Here is a 23,101-nt window from a genome sequence, read left to right as displayed (position 1 = left end):
CCAGCAAAACTTGCTTGCAGCAGATCAGACATTCTGAATTCATATTTTAAAACGCATTATGGATTTTTGGATGTTTGGAAAACGCACTTGGATTTTTCATAGTATTAAAATCATGGCTCCCAGTCCAGCATGCATTGCGGCATTAAGCATGTCACCATTGTTGAGATTCATATACTGATTCTTGCATATGAATGTGTGTCAAAAAAAATCCAAAATATATTTTCAAATATGAATTCAGAACGTCTGATCTGCTGCAAGCAAGTTTTGCAGGTAAAATATTAATAAAATAAATAACTTATCTTTAGAAATAAGATTAGGGATATGTTCTAGTTTATGAGGTTTATGATCATCTTGGTTTCTTTCTTATAGCAAGTTTTTTTTAAACACAAGACCAAGTGTTTTTTAAGACACAAAGACCACAAACTCACATAAAAAGCCAAACTGACCAACCAAATTAAATGCTCATCACCAAAATGGTGATGACCAAATGATTTTCTATCAAAAAAATGCAAATAGACAAAAAGTGTTGAACTGGCTCAACTACAAAAGCTTTGTTACACAATAGTTGCACCTCTGACGTCTCCAGAAAACAAATAATGTCAAGTTGACCCAACTAAATATTTTGTGTGTGTCAAAGACAGCTTATTTTCAGTTCATATAACTGTTATTTACAAAAGTTGAGTCAACAAGAAAAAGCTAGAGGAAATTAGCACTAAGATTTTTTTTGTTATGCCAGCTTACAATTTTTTTACAGTAGTTACAAAGTAACTGTTTTCACTCTGCCAATGAAAATGTTTCCAAACAAATGCACAGCATAAAGTTTTACACGTCTTCGAGCAACACGCTATAACTGAATGAATCTGTTTTTCAATGAATTAAGTGAATAATGTAATAACTTGTTCCTGAATGAATCAGTATTTTTTTTTTACAAAACTAAATAATTAAATAATTCACTCATACATAAATGAATTTGTTGAGTGAGTAATGACTCACTAATTTCTGAATGAATCAGTGTGTTACAACAAACTGGTTGAGTGAATGATTCAATAATTCACTTGTTGATTAATGTATCAAAGTTTTTGAACTAATCAGTTGAGTGAATAATTCAATGACTCTCTCGTGTCTGAATGAATCAGCATCTTTGAATGAATCTGTTGATCACCGACATTCACTTGTCACCACCTACTGATGCAACCATGTAAAAGCCAATTAAATCTCCACCACTAATGCAGACTGTTCAAAAATCAAGGACCAGATAATAAAATGGATCAATAATAAAATGTTTAAAGTTGCAAAGATTCATGCCTAAGACTAACGAGGAGTTACAGGTTGTAAACCAAAGCAGATGAGGAATACGGAGCAGACTTGCACCTACAACGCTCAGGTGGTGCTGTCCTCGAGAGACGAATCAGTGTACATATCCTACCTATCTGAGCTGTGACTGAGCACCAAATTGTTTTACTCCAGGAATCACGTATTGAATTGACTTGCACACTGTGCTTTGGTGAGAGAAAATCAATGTGGAAGCTTTTTTACCAGAGTTGCTAATTGGAAATCCTGTGTGTAGACGGCAAACACAAAACTCCATAACATTCCGCCCCTCCTTTGCTAATGCATGTTTGAGTGTTTTCTGTGTGTAAGACGCTGCTTCACAAACACACACACACACACACTGTAAAGCCACATCTGTAAGCAAACCTCATTAGGAGAGGGAACTCATTATCAGCCATGATGGCTTGGCAGGACCATTCCCAAAGCTCTTAAACTGAGAACATACATGCATGGCAGCTCTACTGACAAAAGATGTGTGCGCTATAAAAGGGGCTCTAAACATGGCAGTGAGCCGTTAACGTCTGGACTGTCTGTCAATGGGGAGAAAGCAGTGAGCAGTGGGTGATTCTCACAAAAACATGCCAAGGTCATATTTTACCCCAAAACAAAAAAAATGCATTTTTTAACGTCAATTTATAAAAAAATACTTTATAAAATGTATATTTTTAGAACCATTATGTTTTTCACACCAATCATCGCAAATTATAACCGAAATGTTTTACTTTAGTGTTCCTGTGCAATTCTTAATATTCTGAATGGTGATTCTCAGTAGGTTCTATTGACTATTATACAAAACTTTTTAAAATCCATTACTTATTATAAATGTATTATTACTGTATTATTAAATAAATAATCATTTATTATCATTCATATTTATCAAATAAATTAAATGGAAAAAAATATATAGTACAATAAACAGATCAATTCCAAGAGGGTCCTCTCACCATCGGTGCTCGGGCCCTAAACATATGCTAGAAACTATAAATTAGGGCTTAAAATATGCTAGAAAGTATAAATTAGGGCTGAAACAATAAAAAAATTATAAAATCAATAATAATCAATAATGAAAATATGATGAAGTAAAAACTTTTCACAGAAAAAAAGAAAAAAATATTATTAAATAAATATACTTTCATATGGGCAAACCATCGGACACCGGTATGTTTTCAAATATTTTGTATTATAAAAGAAGATTAATAGACAAAACTAGCAGATCAAATAGACTAGATATTCATATGTATGTGTGTAATTCACAAACTGCAAGAAAAATGTCAAACTGCAAAGAAAAAAATTGTTTGACAGGTTTTGTTAGATTCACCCCATTGTTTAATCCTCGCTGCTGCCGTCCAACAGACAGGACCCAGCAGGAGATAAAATCAGCCACATGTCTCTTCCTGGAGCACCAGAGCCTACTGATGTTGTTTTGGCTGATCCCGGGGTAAGTAACAGTGTAAAACTGAGCGCCTAATGCCTTCATTAACCATGTAGGAAGGAAAAAGGAAGTCGTGCTGATGAAAAGAAAACCCTATTGTATGATTCTGAAACATGTGTGTTTATGTGTATTCTGTATCCAGGGAACACAATTATGACCGGCAACAGTTACTACTGTCTCTCTCTGCAGGCTGTTGTTCTATATTATATCACTTTTATTATTTACCCTGTCTCAGTAATGGACAAATGCAGACAGTATAAAACTGGTTATGCTTTCTGCATCTATCCATTTGTCCTTTGCTCAGGTTGGTTAATACTCCAGCACTGAACCATAAAATCACAAGCATAAGAGCAAATGCAGTTTGTATGTCACTCATGAACAGGGTTTATCATGTTAATCTCCACGGTACCCCAGTGATTGACATTTTTTTATTAAACTGTGTGCGCCATGGGAACAGGCAGAGATTGTGATCATGTGATCAAAGATCCTCTTCTGCTCTGTTTGTTCCAACTCTATGGAGCTCCTCCATTTTCATTGCTTCACACAGGTGATGACAAAGGCTGACATAAAAGGCCTAAAGCTATAGAAGAAATAACTCAGAGGGGCCCTGAGCCACTCAGGCCTTGAAGCGAAGGATCCACTTTCACAGCTTAAAAGGGACTCTGTTCGTTTTAAAGACTGATTCTCACAGAAAGTATTAGCGTTATATGTTGACTTGGGGCTGTCTTCTAATTCTTATTCGCTTCATCCCTTATAAATGAACAGGGGCAGAGAGGGCCGACAAAAAATCCTTATGTCCCCTCCCGAGCAAACAAAAATCACGCTAAGCCTAAGCTTTGTATCTTATTCTACCTGCATGAGATGAACAGATGCTGAGAAAAAGGCAATGCAAATTAATATGAATTATTATGAATTCTCTCTAACCTCGGGAAGTGTTTTCAGGACTTTTCAGAGGGAAAATTGAAAGTAAAAAATACACTTTATAATTTAAAACACTGCATTCCCTTCTGGAATTTTCAGAGTGAAAATGAACAATAAATAAGAGCATTGGCCATAAGGGTGGAGAATTTACATTGCAATACACTGATCAATTTATTTTTGAAAGATTTATAATTGTATTCAGCAAGGATGCAATAAACTGCAAATTGTGACAGTACAGACTTATATAATATTTCAAACTAATGCCGTCCTTTTTGAACGTTCTATTCATCAAGGAATCCTGGAAAAATTGAATCACAGTAAACACAAAAATATTAAAGGGGACATAACACGTACTGTAGTTTCTGCCAATCTCATGTTAATCTTGAGTACCCATAGAGTAGCATTGCATCCTCATGTCTCCGAAGAGTCTTTAGTTTTATCAGATTTATATTAGACAGATACGCTGTACCGAGTCTTTCCAAAAACAAAGTTGTACCAAGTTGTACCGAGTCTTTCCGCACTTGGAGGCGTGCCGTGCAGAATTTGTTTAAACTTTGGCCATGTTTAGCATGATGATTCAACTCTTTAACAGTCTAAATAAGTCAGAATGCACAAAATAGCATTTGACATCCCCTTTAAGCAGCACAATTATTTTTTTAAATGATAATAATAATAAAGAATATTTCTTGAGCACCAAATCAGCATTTTAGAATGATTTCTGATGGATCATGTAACACTGAAGGCTGAAAGGTACAATATGTAGGATTTTTCACCACCAGGGGTCACTAACCTCTTACAATACCAAAAGCATATATCGATAATGCAAAGCATTAAGCGGAATTATGGATCTTGTGGTCAAGCTGATGGATCTTAACATGACTGTGGTATGAAGCAGGGTGTGATTGCTAATGAGAGACGTATACCAGAGTCACCACGGATATTAAGGAATAAGGACATTTCATTCTACCGAACTACACGCAAGCGGTGAATTAATACTCACACAGGTCAGTTTATTAGATGAATTAAAACTTGAGGTGACGCAGCGCTGTTTCACTTGCTCTAACAGTTACACTTTTACACAAAATGACATTCGAGTGTGTTGAATGTTTTTAGTTAGGTTGTGTGTTGGCTGTATGAGACTACCAGTAAGCTAAATCAACACTAGAATAACATACAGATCATATTCTAACATTTCATCATATTGAACTAAATAACATTGATTCGTTTTATGTACATTTACTCACCTATCTAAGTACATGGAACACTCGCGTCTCTGTCAAGTCGAAGTTAGTCGCGGACGTGGAGCTCTCGGCATCTCGAAATATTTTGATCTTCGTTCTAGTACTCTTTTTCTCTCAAAGTCTGCTTGCCATTGTCCAAAAAGTTTGAACAAAACAACAACAGCGTGAGCGTCTTGCTAAGCATAAGCCAGTTGTCCGTGTCTGTCGCCATGGTTACTATGGCAGTACGTTCGGAAACCGAGGGTAACGCAGATATGACGCCATTGACTGGCGACTCCTAACCCCTGCTGACACATCCTGTTTCCTTAGTTAAAATCGCAATTTTCTCACGATTTACAAATAGTTGGAAACATTGGGGATATTCTAAGTAATCAATTAATCAAAATATATAACAGTAGTAGTGTATAACAGGCCTAGTGGTTTTTGGATATTTTTCTGCAAAAATACTACATATTGTACCTTGAAGCAGTTATTTTAAATTGTAATTTGCTATATTAACGTTTTTACTGTAAATGCAGCATTGGTAAGGATAAGATACTCCTTTTCAAAACATTAAGTCTGTAATGCGGCTGCTGTTAGATCCAAGTGCAGTAAAAATGTAATGAAAAAGGACAACTGAAATAACTCTAGACAAGCAACACGCTAGGCACGTGGAGGTACGACAAACGCACACGATACAACCATGTATAGAGAAGTTTAGACAAAGAACAAGAGAAGCACTGGGGTATAAATAGACTTAGGGTGATGAGCAAACAAGACACACCTGGGAAACAATCAACCTAATCAAGGTTACTATGGAAACAAGCAAGGCAGAAGGCAAACAGGAAATGAACACACGACCGGGGGGACAGAAAACACTTCAACATAAAAGTCCTTTAGGAAACAGAGAAACGCAGGCTACACAGTATTCTACACACAGGCTACACACTATTCATACTAAACACACTATTCACACAGATTTAGGGATCATGACAAAAACAATGGGTGCTTCTCAATTCTTATTTGTGCATCCACCTTTCCTTTCCTCGCGTCTCAGCTCCACCCTGTAGGATGCGAGGGAAGGCTGCTGCAAGGAAAGAAAATGAGGACGAAGGAATCGAATGAACATTTTTTTTACATTGGAATACTTGATCACTCGAGTGTCACTTCATTGCATCATCAGCAGAGCTCAAAGGATCTGCCCTTATGTTGTTGAAGTTTGGTTATTTAAGAAATTAGTAATAAATAATAATAAAGCAAGATACCCTGTTGAAATAATTATGTGAGATGTGTGGTTTATATAAACTGCAAAGGTAAAGTCTTAATTAAAATTGAAATGTGCGTCAAGTTTAGTCGATAAAACACTTCCGCAAAGCATAAAACTGTGCATCCTCGCTCATAACTCCTCGATGCTCGCCTCGTCGCTGTGCAATTAGAGAATTGAGCTTGATTGGTTTCCGGGTCATAGGATGGAGGACGGAGGAGCGAGGAGACGAGGGATATTGAGAAGCACCCAATATTAACAACTTAAAATGTTTGAACAGTATAGACATTCTCCACCAGGGGGCCAATGGCAGGCAGTTTTACTTTCTTTTTATTCATATTTAAACAATTTCTTTATTTGTGAAAAATACTGAAATAGGATTAATGTGAATTATGTGAAGTTGCCATCTAAAGTCTGTTTATATTTAATTCATTGATTTATTCATTCAAATGATTTATTTCTAATTTATTACATATTAAGAAAAATAAATATTATATATATATATATATATATATATATATACTGTATACACACACACACACACACACACACACACACACACACACACACACACACACACACACACACACACACACACACACACACACACAGTGAGTTCAGAAAAACAACTGCTACTGAATCGGTCAGCATTTTCCCATAAAATTAGTTTTGTGCATTCAGCCAGTTTCACCTGAGGGTGTTCCCATGACTTCAGAACAAAACATCTATGTATGTGGGATCTCATTTCGAAAGTGTATTTGCACAACGGATCAAAACCTTCCATGCCAGAAAAGGAAGCCAGTCAGACCAGTTACAAAACAGTACTGTTGAATGGAAATCTTGATGGTATTAGATGATAGCCTATACACAATGGTATTTACTTCAAAGAATACCATGGCACATTTTCAAAAAAAAAAAAAAAAAAAACATGTTTTGTTTTTGCTAAAATGCTTTCAGTAACAACTACTTACTTGGACACAAGGCAGAAGGCCTCTGCGCATATAGCTGGGCACGGCACCAACTTGATGACGACATGCTGAGCTGCAGCTTGGAAATGAGCTTGAGATACTTTTTCCAACACTGAGGACAGGGTGTTTACATCTGCAGACTTTGCACCTGGCTCTCCGCCCACCGTGTCCAGTATGTTCCCCCCATGAACCACCAGCACCAGCAGATGTGTTTGACATTTCTTCTGGTGGACAAGGCACAAGGAAAAGTCACAGCACAGTATTATAGAAAAAAAAAAATCTGTAGAATATTCAATATTTAAAAAGGATAATCTTACCTCAGGTTCCTCTCCATCAATGCTAGTCTGAGGGACACATTGCTGCCTTTTTACACGGTAGAGACTCTCTGAGCCCATTAAGGAAAGAACATGAGATGGATAGATGGGGATACATATAAAAAAAGAGAAAGAGAGTGATTATAGCCACTTTGCACAGATGCACAGCAAACAAAACCACAAATGATTATCGATCCTTCAAAGCACACTCATCCGCCTCTTATAAATGATTTTACCTTCTGTTTAATTTTCTTCACAGTACAACAGAGAAAATGTAGTGTAAAAACACCATACTGGTACCATCATATTTTTAAACAGGTCAATAACAAACAGACAAAGCTTAAGATCTGTATCAGACAAACTCTTTCATTTTGATGTCAGATGGTGTCATAAAAAATAACAAATTACACACAAGAGGAAGTGTACAGGGCCAACAAAAAGCTTTTCGGTGCCTCCGAATTTCCAAATATGACTGCTGGCCTTTAGCCAGAGTCATTATACCTCACCTTCACCATTGCATGCTCTATTTTTTTTTTTCCATTTGTAGCTTCCCGCTACGTTCTGCCATCTCATTCTCACACTCTCATGATCTAGCACTCCTGATCTGTCTGGCCTCCAGTCATTCTGACAGCATAGAGTTTGTGCGTCTGCCATCTCAATGTCTTTTATTAGTCTATGTGCTTTTAAGAGGGAAATGTTGGGAACTCACAATCCACGAGGTTAACATTTTAAGGAATTAAATCCCAAAAGTGATTGTTCAAGGTAACATTACACATATTTACAACATGCCTTCTAAAACCAGTTGGACATTTGTCAATGGAAAACTTATGAATAACAATAATATCTGGTTTTCTTTTCTTTTTCCATATAACTTAGTCCTACTCTCATTATCGTCAAATTCCAGGTGTTTTTTCAGTGATCTAATCTGCAACAGTTATTGAAATCCAATCCCATCGTTATGTAATGAGAAAGCATAATCTGTAAAACAGAGCCAGTTAAGAGTTATACAAACAAGCACTGGATTGATTCCATCCTTTCACAGTGTGCGAAACCGCATTTATTTTGACCATAGATGATGACAACCCTGAGCTGCTGTAACATCAAACAGACTGAGCCGATGATAGACCATACTACTTCTCTTAATGGCATATTCATTCACTTCTAAATCACTAGGTCTCCAAGAAGCAATTGTGCTCAGTGAAAAGCTGTACCCGACTGCAGAAAACCCTCCCAATAGTGAGAGCCTGTGCTCATCCCAGCTGCAGGCTTTCATTCACAGTCGCACCATAAGGACACTGTATGCTGCCAATAAGCCGCAGCATTTTCGGCTCCATGCCACTTTCTTCCTATAGCCTGTCTGATTACATCCCCAGATGCATGTAACACACAAACAATTCAGCTTACGTAATGAGTCATATATATGGATAGACAAAGACATACAGACAGACGGATGGTGAGCTTTGTGTGTTAATGACATTCTACAGTAGGAATTTAATGCTCAGCCACAGCGGCCGAGCGGGAAACGCTGAGAACTCCCACAGTTTAGTTTCAATTGGGCTCAAAAGGTGAGAATATGATGGCAAAGAAATGGAGAGAAAAGAAGAATAACAAGTAATAAGGATAGGAGAATGAAATGACAAAGTGGGGGACAAAGCAGTCGCACAATAGGGACATTTTGTTCTTAATTCAATCAGCTCTGGAGTTGCTTTAGCTCACGTCCTATGTTTCCTACAGCTCTACCCCTGCAGATTTATAGCATCCTGAAGAGAAATACAGAATCAATGGACAGGGAGAGAGAGAGAGCAATTAGAGAGAGAGAGAGATACAGACAGGGAGGGCATGTGAAGAATGCGATGGAGAAAGGAAGAAAGGAAAGGAAGGAAATACTTCCAACATGTTGGACCAGGGTCAAATGTGTATTGACTGAGCTCATTACACATTTTGATTCCACAATCATATAGTTTAACAAAACGGATCTCTGCCAGGGAAACTGAGCCAGGATAACACTACAGTGAGGACATGCCAAAACAGTCCCAGCCTGAAAAGCACAGTCTGAATCATGGAACGAATTAGTTATTTTGACTAAAAATGAGTTAAAAAACTTCAGTGTGATTTTTGTTATCTTTGCAAGCAGCAACATTAAAACGCACATTTTTTAAGCTTGAAAACTATGAAACTAAAATCAATGTTTACCTACTTACTTTCATATAAAAACATACACATACAGTATACAACAGAATGTCATAGAAATAAATAAGACTGAAATAAAATAATATTATTATTTTGTACATAAATATTCTTATTTAGATGAATATTCAAATGAATAAAGGGGACGGGAATTTTTAAACTAAAATTCCGGATGGAAATTTTTGTATAGGAAGAAAATTTCACTCTCGTGTGTTCACCAATGAGAATATTTACAATATTTTTTGATCAATTCAGTAAAATTTATTGTAAAACTTTTCAAAAACAAATTACCTCTAGAGAAACTCATTAGGAAAGAGCAAAAGCTGTCTCATACAGCTGTAAACAGCTGCGCTCTACCAGGCAAACTAAAACTCTGGTCATTTCAGTTTGGTTTTGGTTTTTAGATTAGTTTGGGCAGATATTGTGTTTTGCGGTAGGTAGTATGCCATATGGAACCGTTGCCACTGAACCTACTTTAATGATGACAGTGGGGCTCGACAGCCTTAGTCAAACGGGTTGGCGCATATGGTTGGGTTGCGGAGAGATTGTGGTTAGGTCACATGTGAACTACGAGGAAGGAGCAAACTCAGCAGCAGGAGGGATGTAAAGGTCAGTAAGCTGGGCTGAGTTGAGTGGGGGACGGAGGGGGGGTGACTCTGGGATGCCAGAATCACAATCGAGCCCTCTTGAGGTGTCGTGGGCTAGTCGATGAAACACTGAGGATGGAGGGTGTCCACTTAAAGACCTCCACTACTCGGCTCAACCCAGACGGTTGTCGTGCTGGTCCACTAGGGAACCGCACTGTAGTTGCAGCCATTGTGTGTGCTGACCCACCAAGTACACTGCAGCCTTTAACGCCGGACAGAAGGAGATTCCCATCGCCATATGGAAAGAAGCGTAAATGGATAGAGAAGCATAGTTTACTGTAAAGCTACTTCTTAGTTTGTGCTTATCTTGGCGAAAGCCGTGTATAAATCAGCAGGAAGTTTTAACATCTATTCTCGTGTATTGGAAATCAAACACAAATGACCTCTAAAGACTCTCATTAGGAAAGAGCAAAAGCTTAGATAAAAATAAAGTCTCATAATTTGATGGAAGGCATGATGCGGCTGTCACGGTCACCAGCTCTGTCACCTCTACGGCACTACACTTCCCAGCATCCCTCATGTTTTTCACTTGGGCACTATCGGACATCACCTGATCACCCATCACAGCTATTTGTCATTGTCTCATCATCATCTTCTGCTTCACCTGTTTTCTGTTAACCAGTGTTCATCTGTGTTTGTATTTAGTTCCTTTCTGTTCAGTCAGTCTCTGTCCTACTTTGTTTTAGTATCTTCTGCTTTTCTGTACCTTTAGGATTTATATTATTAGTAAAAATCTGTGTTGGAACTGCTGATTCTTCTTCTGTATCACACCGTGACAGCAGTAGACAGTCAAGACAGAGAGATATAAAGAGAAAGGGATCAAGGAGAGAGAGAATGACTGAGTAACAAGAGAACAGAAGTGACAAATGAAATAGATCGAGATTGAACGAGATAGAAAGAGGGCTGTTCCGAGTGCAGTTGTGCATGTATAATGGAGATAAACATGAACGTGTTGCCAAAAATATCACGAGGTTGACAATGGCTGCAGGGCAGGCTGCCTTTAACTCAGTGATCGTTTAGCACACACAGAGTCTCAACAGAGAAGTTACGAGTATATCTCAACTGAAGAGAGCTAGAGATGATATCAATGAAATGTTGCTCTGATCACATGCTGTAGTGTAGAGGACCAAAAAGAGACATACCAAAACTGAATTGACAACGGTGCGGAACAAGCAGTAAGTATTTAAAGAAATGCAGAGCCTATGCAGATTAGATGCAAAAATACCAATCGCTTAGCTGATAATGCTGGAGTTTATGGTGGATACAGAGCTTAAACCATAATAGATTATTTAATTCAGATTTTAAATGTTATTATTTATAAACATATGCATATTTATTGATAATTTATTATAATTGATTAATTGAATTTACCAATACTCCCAGTTTCTGTTGATGAAAAAAAAATACTCTGCAAAAGGTTTTGTCATAATTACAGGAGAAATATTAGAAATACTGAAAATATTAAAGTGCTCGTATACTATATATATATATATATATATATATATATATATATATATATATATATAATGATAATTTTTATGTTGAATTTTGGTTAAAAACTGTGAATATAAAAAACTTGAATATTGTGTTGGATAACAGGGGCCTTTGAAAAACATTCAAAACATTTACAAATACACACCCAAAATCAGTGATGTACTGTATGTCATTCTGACCACTAATAAAGGGGTCCTCCTATTATGCTTTTTCACTGTTTAACATTAGTTAGTGTGTAATGTTGCTGTTCGAGCATAAAAAAGATCTGCAACGTTACAAAGTCCACTCTAAAGGGAGATATTTTATCTCCAAAGAGAGATGTTTAACAGAATCTACCTTCCAAGAACCACAACAAACAACATGTTTGGCCTACAACGTGTTATTGTGGCCTTTATGAAGTCACAATGTTACTCATTTAAACATTTCAGCCCATGGAATAGTGTTACAAATGTATTAAATGTTTAATTAGGTTCCAATACAATATAACTGCACAGTGTTTTCCATTTTGAGGCATAGATGAAGAGATTTAAAGAGCAATGCTGCTTGCTGACATTAACCTTTTGTCACTTCTCAAAGTACAGCTGGGCCTTTGTCTCTATGATAATGTTAAGGTTTGAATAATCTAATCAGGTTGATTGGATCACCATCTATACATGACACTGTTAAGCTGATGAGAACAGGAAATCTCTGCAAATGAGCTGACTCATTTACACGCCCCCTTTATGCAATTGATCCCACCCAGTTGAAATGTATATAAACTGTAATGTAAGATTCCCTTAGTTTAGACTTGACGAATGACTGCAGATACCAAAAGGAGAGGCTTCATTGAAACATGAACCAACAACTCGTTCAAGACAGATAAGGGAAAGTGGTACAGCGAAAAATATTTTTTTTTGAACAATCAAGCATGAAAGCATATCCTGGTACACCCCAAAACAAAATTAAGACTTTGTAAAAGTGCATAATAGGACCCCGTTAACAGGATTGCTTCTGCATGGTGTGATTGATGTTTTGTTGATGGGAAAAGTGTTGCAATTTCAGGAAGAGCAGAGAGGACATTTCTGACCATCTGGGAACACACCTGGCTGTACCAAATCCCAGGTGCAGAATGATAAATATAACACATTCCAGCTTGTCGTCAAATTTGCTATGGACAGCAATATGGTCAAGTAAAAAAATACATTCAACAATCTGACCCCAGCACTCACCCTCTCAGATAAGAAAATATGAAGGGAAAATACAAACTTATGCACACACAAATATATCGCCATTCGCCACACATTCACTGTGAGGAGCACAGAAGCTGAATTCCACCCAAATTCAAGTCTGTGTGTGTGTGAGCATGTGATTGAAGTTACTGCAGGAGAACATCTGTACTCTCTGCTGTGTGTATGTTGGCATTCTGTGAGTAGACAAGTCTGGGCACCCTCGTTGCACAAGTGACGAGTCCTGGTCTAACACCTGTGTCCACCAACATCACACTACAGAAACACATCAACCTGGGAGGACACAACACAACAGGTGTGTAGTGTTAACACCGAACAAGCCCATTCATTTTGGCTGGATGCATCAACAGCATTTATCTCCCATTGTAGATTAGAAATGTGTCAGCCCCTAGAGATTCTGCTGTAACATTTGCACTGAAGTACTAATCTAATTCTTGCAATATTTTTCAGATGATAATATGCTGATAGTTATTGCTTTGACTCTAGAGACTCTGACTCTAGAGACACACCAACAATTCTTGATTTTTAGTTGTTAGACCCCTAGACTGAAGGTATGCAATGCAATCACCTTCTTCATCTTTGTTTCCAAACGCAATGATTTGCATTATAGCTGTGGTAAGCAATTTGGCTCATTGGGAGCATCTACAGTACATGTTGAACAGGAATGGGGCAAGGACTGAGCCTTGAGGGACTCAGGCCCACTCAGACTTATTGTCTCCTATACTCACATAATAACCTCTCCCTTCTAAGTATGACCTGAACTATTTTAGGATTATCCCAAAAAGCCCCACCTAGTTTTCCAGCCTGTCAAGAAGTATGGCTACGTTCACACTGCAGGCTGAAACGACCTAATTCCGATTTTTTTGCCCCTATGCGACCTGTATCTGATTTTTTCATAACAGTCTGAACGACACAGATCCGATCTTTTCAAATGCGACCCGGCCACTTGGGTACGTGGTCCGTGTCCGATCTTTTGAAATGCGACTTCAATCTGAACGGCCAGATCATATCCGACCCGCACGTCATTGCACGCACCTGTAGCTAGCCAATACACGCTAACTCCAACGCGTTTCTGCACTGTTATGGGCCGCTGCAGACGTGTCTCTTCCCCAGTGTTGTGCCTGAACGCGTTCAATGAACGATGAACGCGTTCATATACTGTATTACTGCCTGATGAACATTACTGTGAACACGTTCATTCTGGTGTCTGTGAACGTGCGCTCTCTGTCAGTTTAACTTCGTACAGTAGGGTGCCAGATTTCTATAGAGCCTTCCAGGCAAAAACCTGGCTAAAACACATGTAAACATGCCTTAAAATGTAGCGAAAAAACTCCCAATCTGGCAACACCAGCCACCAGTGTCGCACCGCGGCCGCCGGTGACAAAGCAAGGAGCGCCGAGGACGCGCACTATCAATTAAATGGGTTTTATGACGAGGTCGTTGAGGATCGGAAAAATCTTACATTTATGTGCAAACTTTGCCCGTCGATAAAATAATTGTTGTCTGTGTAATTGTTGTATATGGGCTGTGGCAATAATAATAATAAAACAAAAGCTTGCAACATATGGAAAAAAAGAACTATTCGCAAACAACAAGTGACGTCGTTGACCGTTGATTACTCTTCTGCGCATGCGGGTCACTTCTGGGTCATTTGACGTCCACACAAGAGATCACAAAAGGTCGCATTTAATTGAAAATGTGAACGGCCTAGCAAAAATTGAGCATTAAGCCCTGCAGTGTGAACGTAGCCATGTCGTGATCGACAGTGTCAAATGCAGCATTGAGGTTGAGTAGTACCAGTACTACTACAGATAATTTGCCTGTATCAACATTTAAGCGAATATCGTTCATCATCTTTATGAGCGCTGTCTCTGTGCTACGATGCGATCGGAAACCGGATTGAAAATTGTCAAAGTATCCATTCCAGCTTAAGAATTTGTTAAAGAAAAACAAAGAAAAAGTAATTAAATGGGAATTAGTGTGTTAGGGAGATTGTGCCTACAAGAGGCATATGTTTAAAAAACAACTTGGCAGAGGCTCGCGAGGGGGAGAATACAGATGAGGCATGTTCGAGTGTGTGGCCGCGGTGAGGCACGGAGGGGCTGTGTCTGCAAGCAAACAGAAGTGATGTGAGCCTGTCAGATAAGCTGAGCAGATAACGTGTGTGATTCGATCAGCCAACAGAGGCCAGGGCTGTTATTTTCTGCATTAATTAGTCGTCTTTTCAAATGTATTCAGCCAGAGCTTGAGGTCTAATCAGAACCTGGAGTGCACAGAGTTTGCTCTTGTCGCAATGGCGCCGACTAGGTGATTAACATTTGAGTAAAATGTTAAAGGGGAGAGAAACAGACGATACATTTCTGTTATAGTCCCAGACAAACACTCTGGGACCCTGAGATGCTGGCTGAATCAAGAGTCAAGAAAAGTTGAGATCAATAAGCTCAGATCGGTTCCCCTGGTGGCTATTTTATTGGTGGCTATATAGCTATATTATTGTTCCCGGCTGCACATCTTGCCACGGCTTTGGAAGATCTGATAATATATGAGGGAAAAATAATTGAAAACTAGCAAAATATATTATTTTACATTAACAATATTTTGTATTATAATTACAATAATTAATGATATTATATAATACTTTAACAATGCATTCTCTTTCTGATAAAAAATACATATTCTAGATGGGAACATGCCTGTAAATAATTGCATTGGTCTAAAATGATCACATGAAACTGCTAACAACAATATGAAATACTGTTTTAAGATCGTTTCTGATGAAATAGATTGAAATTTCAGATTGAAATTTGGACACATGCTTCTGGCTCGAGAATTTTCGGTTTCTGTGGTAGCACACCCCCCACCTCGACAATGGTTGCATAGGTGCACTGGAACAATCATTTCTAAAATGCATTAAACTAAAAAGACATGAAAATCACCCAGTGGTCTGGGGTGTTCACTGATATGCACTGGTTTTACAAAAGTGATGTGACGTGATGTTTTTGTTTTGTTTTGTTTTTTAACAAAAATTACGACAAAACCTTTTGGAAGTTTTCTAGGTTTAATTCACACTTTATTACACATCCTCATATTTTCACGTTTTTCAAGACTGTTGGTTTTTCAAAGAAATAAACTGTTGTTAAGGGGTCAAATTAAAATAAGAAATAGAGATTTTAAGTTGTTTTGTATTATTTTAAATAATTTTAGATGGAAGTTTAGTTTGGTGAAGTGGGCCCAAGGTGGACCTTGGCCCTTGGTTTAGAGCCACTGTAATAGGCACATCTAAGCAAATTACATAGAAGCAGCATAAATGTGCATATGGAATTATAATCATGATAAAAGTGCATAAATGAAGAAAAGGTCAAGCTTTAAATCTCCAGCACTAACCTACTTGAGTACATCATATGTACAATGGACAGAAAAGGTATAAAGAGGTACAGGGGGAAAATTAGAGATCCAGAGACAGGAGGTTCTGGCTTCTGACTGGTGCCTCTCTATGAGGCATCATCAGCCTGTTTCAATGGCTCTGCCAATGGGCACCCAAACCTCTTGGCTCCACAGGGATGATGTGCCAACTTCCATCTGTGCTCACATAAACAATCACTGCCCGCACAACGCCCATGTAATCAAGATGATTAGGCAATGCCACTGACTGAAAAGTAATTACTTGAAAGAGCAAAAAAGCAAAGGCGTACCTGGAGGTACCCAAGACGCAAGTTTATAAGTCTCCAAATCCCTAAACTGTCTGGTGTGGCGCCAGCTATCCGTCACAGATGTGATTCCTTAAATAATCAAGTCGTCAATTAGATAGTCAATCAGGTAGCCCTTAGGGAAGGTAATCCAGATCCTCTAGATAAAAGATTGATGAGAATTACCTGTGAGGAACTGCAATTAACTGAAGTGTCTGCTTTAAAAGTCTTAATGAGCCCCCATTAAATTAAAGATTTATAGAATCATTATCATCTCGCAATGAAAAGTAAAAAATGGTGGCATGGATAATGCATAAGTCAGATTTTTAAAAAGTACCTATAAAGGCAATCCCTCAACCTCTATGAGTTAAGAACCCAGTCAAGTACAGCAGGAAACAAAGCTTGACTCATGTAAAGCCAGACTATATTCAGAAACAAAGAATAAAAGCAACAGGTACTACCAAGAGAGAGAAAAAAGAAACATGCAGTATCACTGATTTTACTAGATTTGACATCAACGGACTTGATATAAAGGACAATCAAAATAGCTCTAACACGGATTTTATGTCAATACGGAAATAACTGGGATTTCGGAACAGAAAATTCCCAATTGATGAAGAGATTGATAAGGCTGAATGTTATAGTTATATAATGTCAGTGTTATTTATATGAATCAATCTGTCTATCTATTATACTGTAGAATAGCATTCAAAAGTTTGTAGCCAATAAGAGTTTTTTTTTATAGAATTTGATACTTTTATTCTGCAAGAATGCATTCAATTCATCAAAAATGACAGTAAAGACAATAATGTAACAAAATATTTCAATCTATTCAAATAAATGCTGTTCTTTTGAAAAATCTTTATCAAAAAAATCGGGAAAAAAAGATCAGTGTTCACAAAAAAAATGTTTAGCAGTATTACCATTTTAACTGGGATGATAAGAAATGTTTTTTGAACACAGAATCAGTATAAATAATATGAATTTGATGTGAAATATATGATATAATTAGAAGTGTGAACCAGATTCAAACAGTCATTGAAGCCAAAAGTAAAAATATAATTTTTCAACTTCTTCCAACTAAATATATTTGTACAATTTCATCCTACATTTTAATACAATCTCAATGTTTATATGAACCTAAATATATTTTTACTATTACCCCCACCTACATTTTTACATTTCAATAAATGGAAAAAATAGATTTAATGGAGGATTTGAGTTCTTTGCAAAACTAGTCGACACTATCTTTCAGAAAATGGGCAAATAAACATAAAAAATCATTACAATGTTGCTTAAAGTTGTACTGCCATAAAAAATAAAAAAACAGACAGAAATATAGTGAATATTCAATAGACTGAGCATTAACAAACTTATTCTAATATCCTGAAGGCATGAACCTGCATTTAAAATATATATTATATTTTTCGGCATAATGAATGAATTTCTTTTACACTAGGTCATAGTTATTAATCACAGCTCATGGTCTTGAGGGGAGATTTTATGCATGGTGAGCAATTTCACTAAAGGGACCGCCTAAAGCTAAAATCACTTTCATCTGGCAGGAAGAAGCATTCTGGTACAAGACACTTGAAAACTAAGCTGATAGGGGCTTGGCAGGGTCAACGCCTGCCTCTCACTTAGCTCATTTATCGCTCTGCTGCATCAGCTCAAGTCTCCATCCCCCTGAGAGCCATCCAATAGACTAATCATATTTCACACGGGAGCCAAATAAAAATGTGAGAAAAGGTCACTGGAATTATTGAGGCAAAAAAGGGTGAATTATCTTGATGCACAATCTAGGTAAAAAAAAAAAAAAAAGAGGTAATACTGCACTTTCCCTCACCGCCGGTACCAAAAATATGTGGAATACAGGACAACAAACAGCTCAGAAAACTCAATAATATATGGGAATGTCATGGTTTTTATGGAAATTGGCATCTGGATGTGTGTGAGGGGTTTTTATACGGTGGCTTTACATCACTGGTATCCCTCACTATGGGCAAGTAAATCGATATGTAATTGATGTGTAATTGCATATGCCACAGGCAATAAATCACAAGAGAGAGAAATATTTTATACATAAATTCGTTTTAGACCCATCAGCTACTTCACAAGCAATCCCAGCAGAAATGTACACTATCCTCCTTCTACGTTACACTGAACAATGGTAAATGCTAGCAGTTTTCACTCAGAAACGAAATATAACACAAGCAAAACTGAAAACGTCGGCGCAATATTAGCGTGAAATATTAGAAACAGAAAATTCCCACTCGATGAAGAGATTGATAAGGCTGAATGTTATAGTTAAATAATGTCAGTGTTATTTATATGAATCAATCTGTCTATCTATTACTGTAGAATACCATTCAAAAGTTTGTGGCCAATAAGATTTTTTTTTTAGAATTTGATATTTTTATTCAGCAAGAATGCATTAAATTCATCAAAAATGACAGTAAAGACAGTAATGCAACAAAATATTTCAATCTATTCAAATAAATGATGTTCTTTTGAGATTTCTTTTTCAAAAAAATTCGGAAAAATGATACGTTTCCACAAAAAATGTTTAGCAGTATAACCATTTTAACTGGGATGATAAGAAATGTTTTTTTGAACGCAGAATCAGTATAAATTAATATGAATTTGATGTGAAATATATTATATAATTAGAAGTGTGAACCAGATTCAAACAGTCATTGAAGCCAAAAGTAAAACTATAATTTTTCAACGTCTTCTAACTAAATATATTTGTACAATTTCATCCTACATTTGAATACAATCTCAATGTTTATATATAAGTGTAAGTGAAACTAAGTGTCACGTTGTGGGTTTTGTTTCTTGTTCTTTGTTCTTGTCTGTCACGTGATTCCATGTCTTGGTTATTAGTCTCCCCCAGGTTTCTCGGATTTACCACGCCCCCTTGTTATCTTGTTTAGCTTGTTTGTCTGTGTATTTAAACCTCTGTGCTTCAGTTGTTGGTTGGTGGTCGCTGTTGCATGTAGCTGTTTTCTTCTTTGTTCCTTGTTCCAAGTTCATGTTCTGTTGTTTTGCCCAGGGTTACCTGTTTGTTTATTAAATTATTAGTACTTGTATTTGGATTTTCTCCGCTTCATTCCTGCCTAGTCGTTACACTAAGAGCCTCTAAATTTCATATATGTATGGACCTTTACACAAATACGAGATGTTTTACATTATGAAAATCAAAGCCTGAAAGCATCTTCAAAAAGAGATTTCTGAGCAAGTGAAGTATCCCAATGTTTACTTCACTAATGACTCATGCTAGCTAACTCTTATTATTACAAGAATAGGCCAGATAAGGACAAAGAGTCAGAAAAATCAATAGAGACAGCTGAGACATGATGCTTCTTAATGAAGCCTGATGTCTGTTTCCGCTGTTTTCATGGTGAAATGAAAAATTACAGATTTGTTTGGCAAGCAGCTGTTCAACAATTTTTGTGACATGGGTGGTTGATGTAAAGCATAATGAGATGCGTTATAAAATTCCATTTCAAATTATGGTGTCCTTTGTTTTCGAGGATATGAGCTAGTGATGTGCATTCTGCTGGTGGACTCGAGTGAGGTTGATGGGTAGCCGTAGCTGACGGCTACCCATGTTCAAATGAGTCAGGCTTTGTCTTTGGTCATTGCATCATGTCTCACTGTATTTTTGTCAATGTCTCACCATGAACGATGCATTTTCAAATATATCAAGTTAAGAATTGTTTTAAGTATTATTCAGATGTTTATTCGCCCTGCTTTCATTTTCACTGACCCCACCCCAAATATGATACAGATACTTTTAGCAAGTATTTTTGTAAATATTATTTTTATTCTAGTATTTTTTTTTCTTTAAAGTGACAGTGCACCCAAAAATGAAAATTCTACTGACCCCATGCTGCTCCAAACATGTATAAAACATGTAAATGTAACATTATGTATAACTTACTAACTTACTTTATTTCTTCCACTCATTAGTTTGCTTATTTTTTGTTTTATTTTAAGGTTGTTTTTAAGTCATTACAGCAGAGTTACCATATATTTGGGGCCATTTGCATGTTGATTTTGACAAGAGGGGGCTTTCTATGCCCAAATAAATACCCCAAATACTTCTGCGGGAATCTATGGTATCCGATGCATTGATGCAAAACATGACTGATTTTATACCACATGTCATTGATACTTTCTAGTCGGGTTGGGTATCCATAAGTTTCCTGAATCAACTTTGATTCACAAGTTTTTGATTCAAATTAATATGAAAGAAATTCTCACAGCTGGTGCAGCGATTCATTTGTCAGTTGTAGCGTATAATTTAATACTTTTTGTAGCCAAAAAAGATGGGTTATTAAGAGTCATTAAAGTTATTCATGAATCTGACTATGCAAGTCAAGTCTAGTTTGTTTTTCTTGTATGCAAGGACACCTCAATAGAAAAGATATTTGTTTAAAAGTATTAACACAACTCAAAATGGACTTGGGAGTAGTCATGCTTCCACTAAAAATAGAGTAAGGAGTAATAGAGTATAAACGATCCTGGGGCTTTAATAATCATTAACAAAGCTCATTTAAATTATTCAGAAAATCTGTAGTAACTAGTCATTTCATCTGTGTAAGCAAGCTCAAAGTTACCTCTGTGCTATATTTAAATCAGCAGATTGTGCAACAACAATCCTAAATCCATCACAGAAACCCAAATGTTTCAGTTTAAAGCACAAAAACACACATAGAAACAATGCAACAATTTGGTCCAAAACTCATATTATATCCATGCCATCAGTCTCAGATACACGTGCACACAGCAGTCCATGTAAACAACTTTTTAATATCGCAAAACATTTGTATCTTGATGTTTCATATTCATACGATTGCTGATTGGAAGCATAACATTTACATTTATGAGCTCTTACCCTGCGTCTGGTCAATGTGGCCCAGGGTTTCAATCTGTTCAACCAGATCATTAGAGTTCCACTGACTCATCCCCAAAAGCATGGCCGTTTTCCCCTCCAGCACCTCTGAAACACATCACACACAAACATACACTCAGTTAGACTGGAATTTGTTCAGCATGAGACAATAATTTAGCTCATCATCACAACAATACAGATAATATTATGTTCATTTCAGCTCAGAAAATCCACGGAATGCAGCAGTAAATCAAAGACTATTAGGATTCATCGAATTATCTTTAAATACAGCTCAAGCCATAAAGTGATGTCTGACTAATGAGCAGAGAGTGAGCGATCAGCCACTCTGCTGGTCCTTGTGAGACAGCCCTAGTGTTTGATGGAGGATTCAGCTGCGCGCTTCACAGCGTGTGACAGTGAGCTGCAAGCCCAGTGCCATGTCGGATCTCGCCTGGCGATATTTCAGTGTGGAAGAGAGGTTGTGACAGGCCTCCGTCAGGCCTGCTCGTCTGCATCACCCACTTGAGCCGATCGGTCGTCGTTTGTCGTGTGCTATTTGCTAGACTGTCGACTGAACTGTTTTTTGGACTTGGTTCACACAAGGGTAGACAAACAAACATGAGCATGCTCACAGAAACAATGCGAGGGAAGATCAGAGTTGAGAGACGAAGGGTTTTAAATCATAATCCAAATACTGGCAGTTACTGAGTCGTGTCAAATGGAACGGCGCTTGGAGAGAACAGGAAGAGCATAGATCTTCTGAAGTATGAAATGTGCTTAGCACAAAGAAGAGCAACGACAGCAGCTCGGCTCCTGAAGGAAAGACAACCATCTACTTCAGTGAATAAAAGAAACAAACTGATAACACAAAAGGGTCTGTCGGCAAGGAACACTGCGAAAGAATGACAGCAAAAAGTGTGAGTAAAAAGGAGAAAAAGAGAAAATGTTTAAAAATGAAATTTAAAAATGCTGGAACATGCTCTGAAGAGATCATTTTAAAGCACCATTATGAAAAACACACACATGCAATCTATATTGAATTAAGACTGTATATTAGTTTATATGGAAGTCAGGAATGTGCAAAGCTAAATATTTTTATTTTATTTTTATTTTTATGACCGACTAGTCAGTGGATTGCCTAAACAAGGGTTCACATACAATTTAAAGGGAAAACAAAGACTTTGCAAAATGTACTTTTAAGGAACTCAAAGTAACATTCACTTAGGCCGCGTGTCCACCAAAGCGTTTTTAGCCAGCTGAAAACGCCAGACGCTCTGCTGAAGACACCGTGCTTTGGGCGCTTGAGAGCGTTTTGTCAGCGCGGCGTTTTTTCTGTTGAGACGTTTCGTTGCTATGATACAGAATATCTGCAGCACAGTTTACTTGTAACTGATTTCGCATATAATTTGTTTCACACAAAAAAATATTTTTTCATCCATTTTGTTGGGTTAGCACACAAAAAGAATGTTGTGACAGTTGGTCAGTGTGGTATTAGTCCCGCCCCTCCTCC

General features: G+C 37.3%; 1 protein-coding gene across 3 annotated transcripts in view; it reads right to left on the bottom strand.

Moving 5' to 3' along the window:
* pitpnm3 (PITPNM family member 3) overlaps positions 1-23,101 on the bottom strand; it is an 80,659-nt gene that overhangs the window by 32,625 nt on the left and 24,933 nt on the right. For 2 of the 3 annotated variants that reach the window (XM_039671157.2, XM_039671158.2), the window contains exons 3-5: positions 21,595-21,699; positions 7,455-7,522; positions 7,141-7,361 (exon numbers count right to left, since the gene is read on the bottom strand). In XM_039671157.2, the coding sequence (XP_039527091.1) occupies positions 7,141-7,361; positions 7,455-7,522; positions 21,595-21,699 (394 nt within the window). The remainder of the gene's footprint in view (positions 1-7,140; positions 7,362-7,454; positions 7,523-21,594; positions 21,700-23,101) is intronic. The other variant, XM_039671159.2, reaches the window with a different exon arrangement.

Source organism: Pimephales promelas, chromosome 16 (assembly GCF_988280905.1).
Source record: "Pimephales promelas chromosome 16, fPimPro1.hap1.1, whole genome shotgun sequence".
NCBI lineage: Eukaryota > Metazoa > Chordata > Actinopteri > Cypriniformes > Leuciscidae > Pimephales > Pimephales promelas.
Note: the sequence above shows the minus strand (reverse complement) of the source record. Positions and strands in the feature narration are given on the sequence as shown.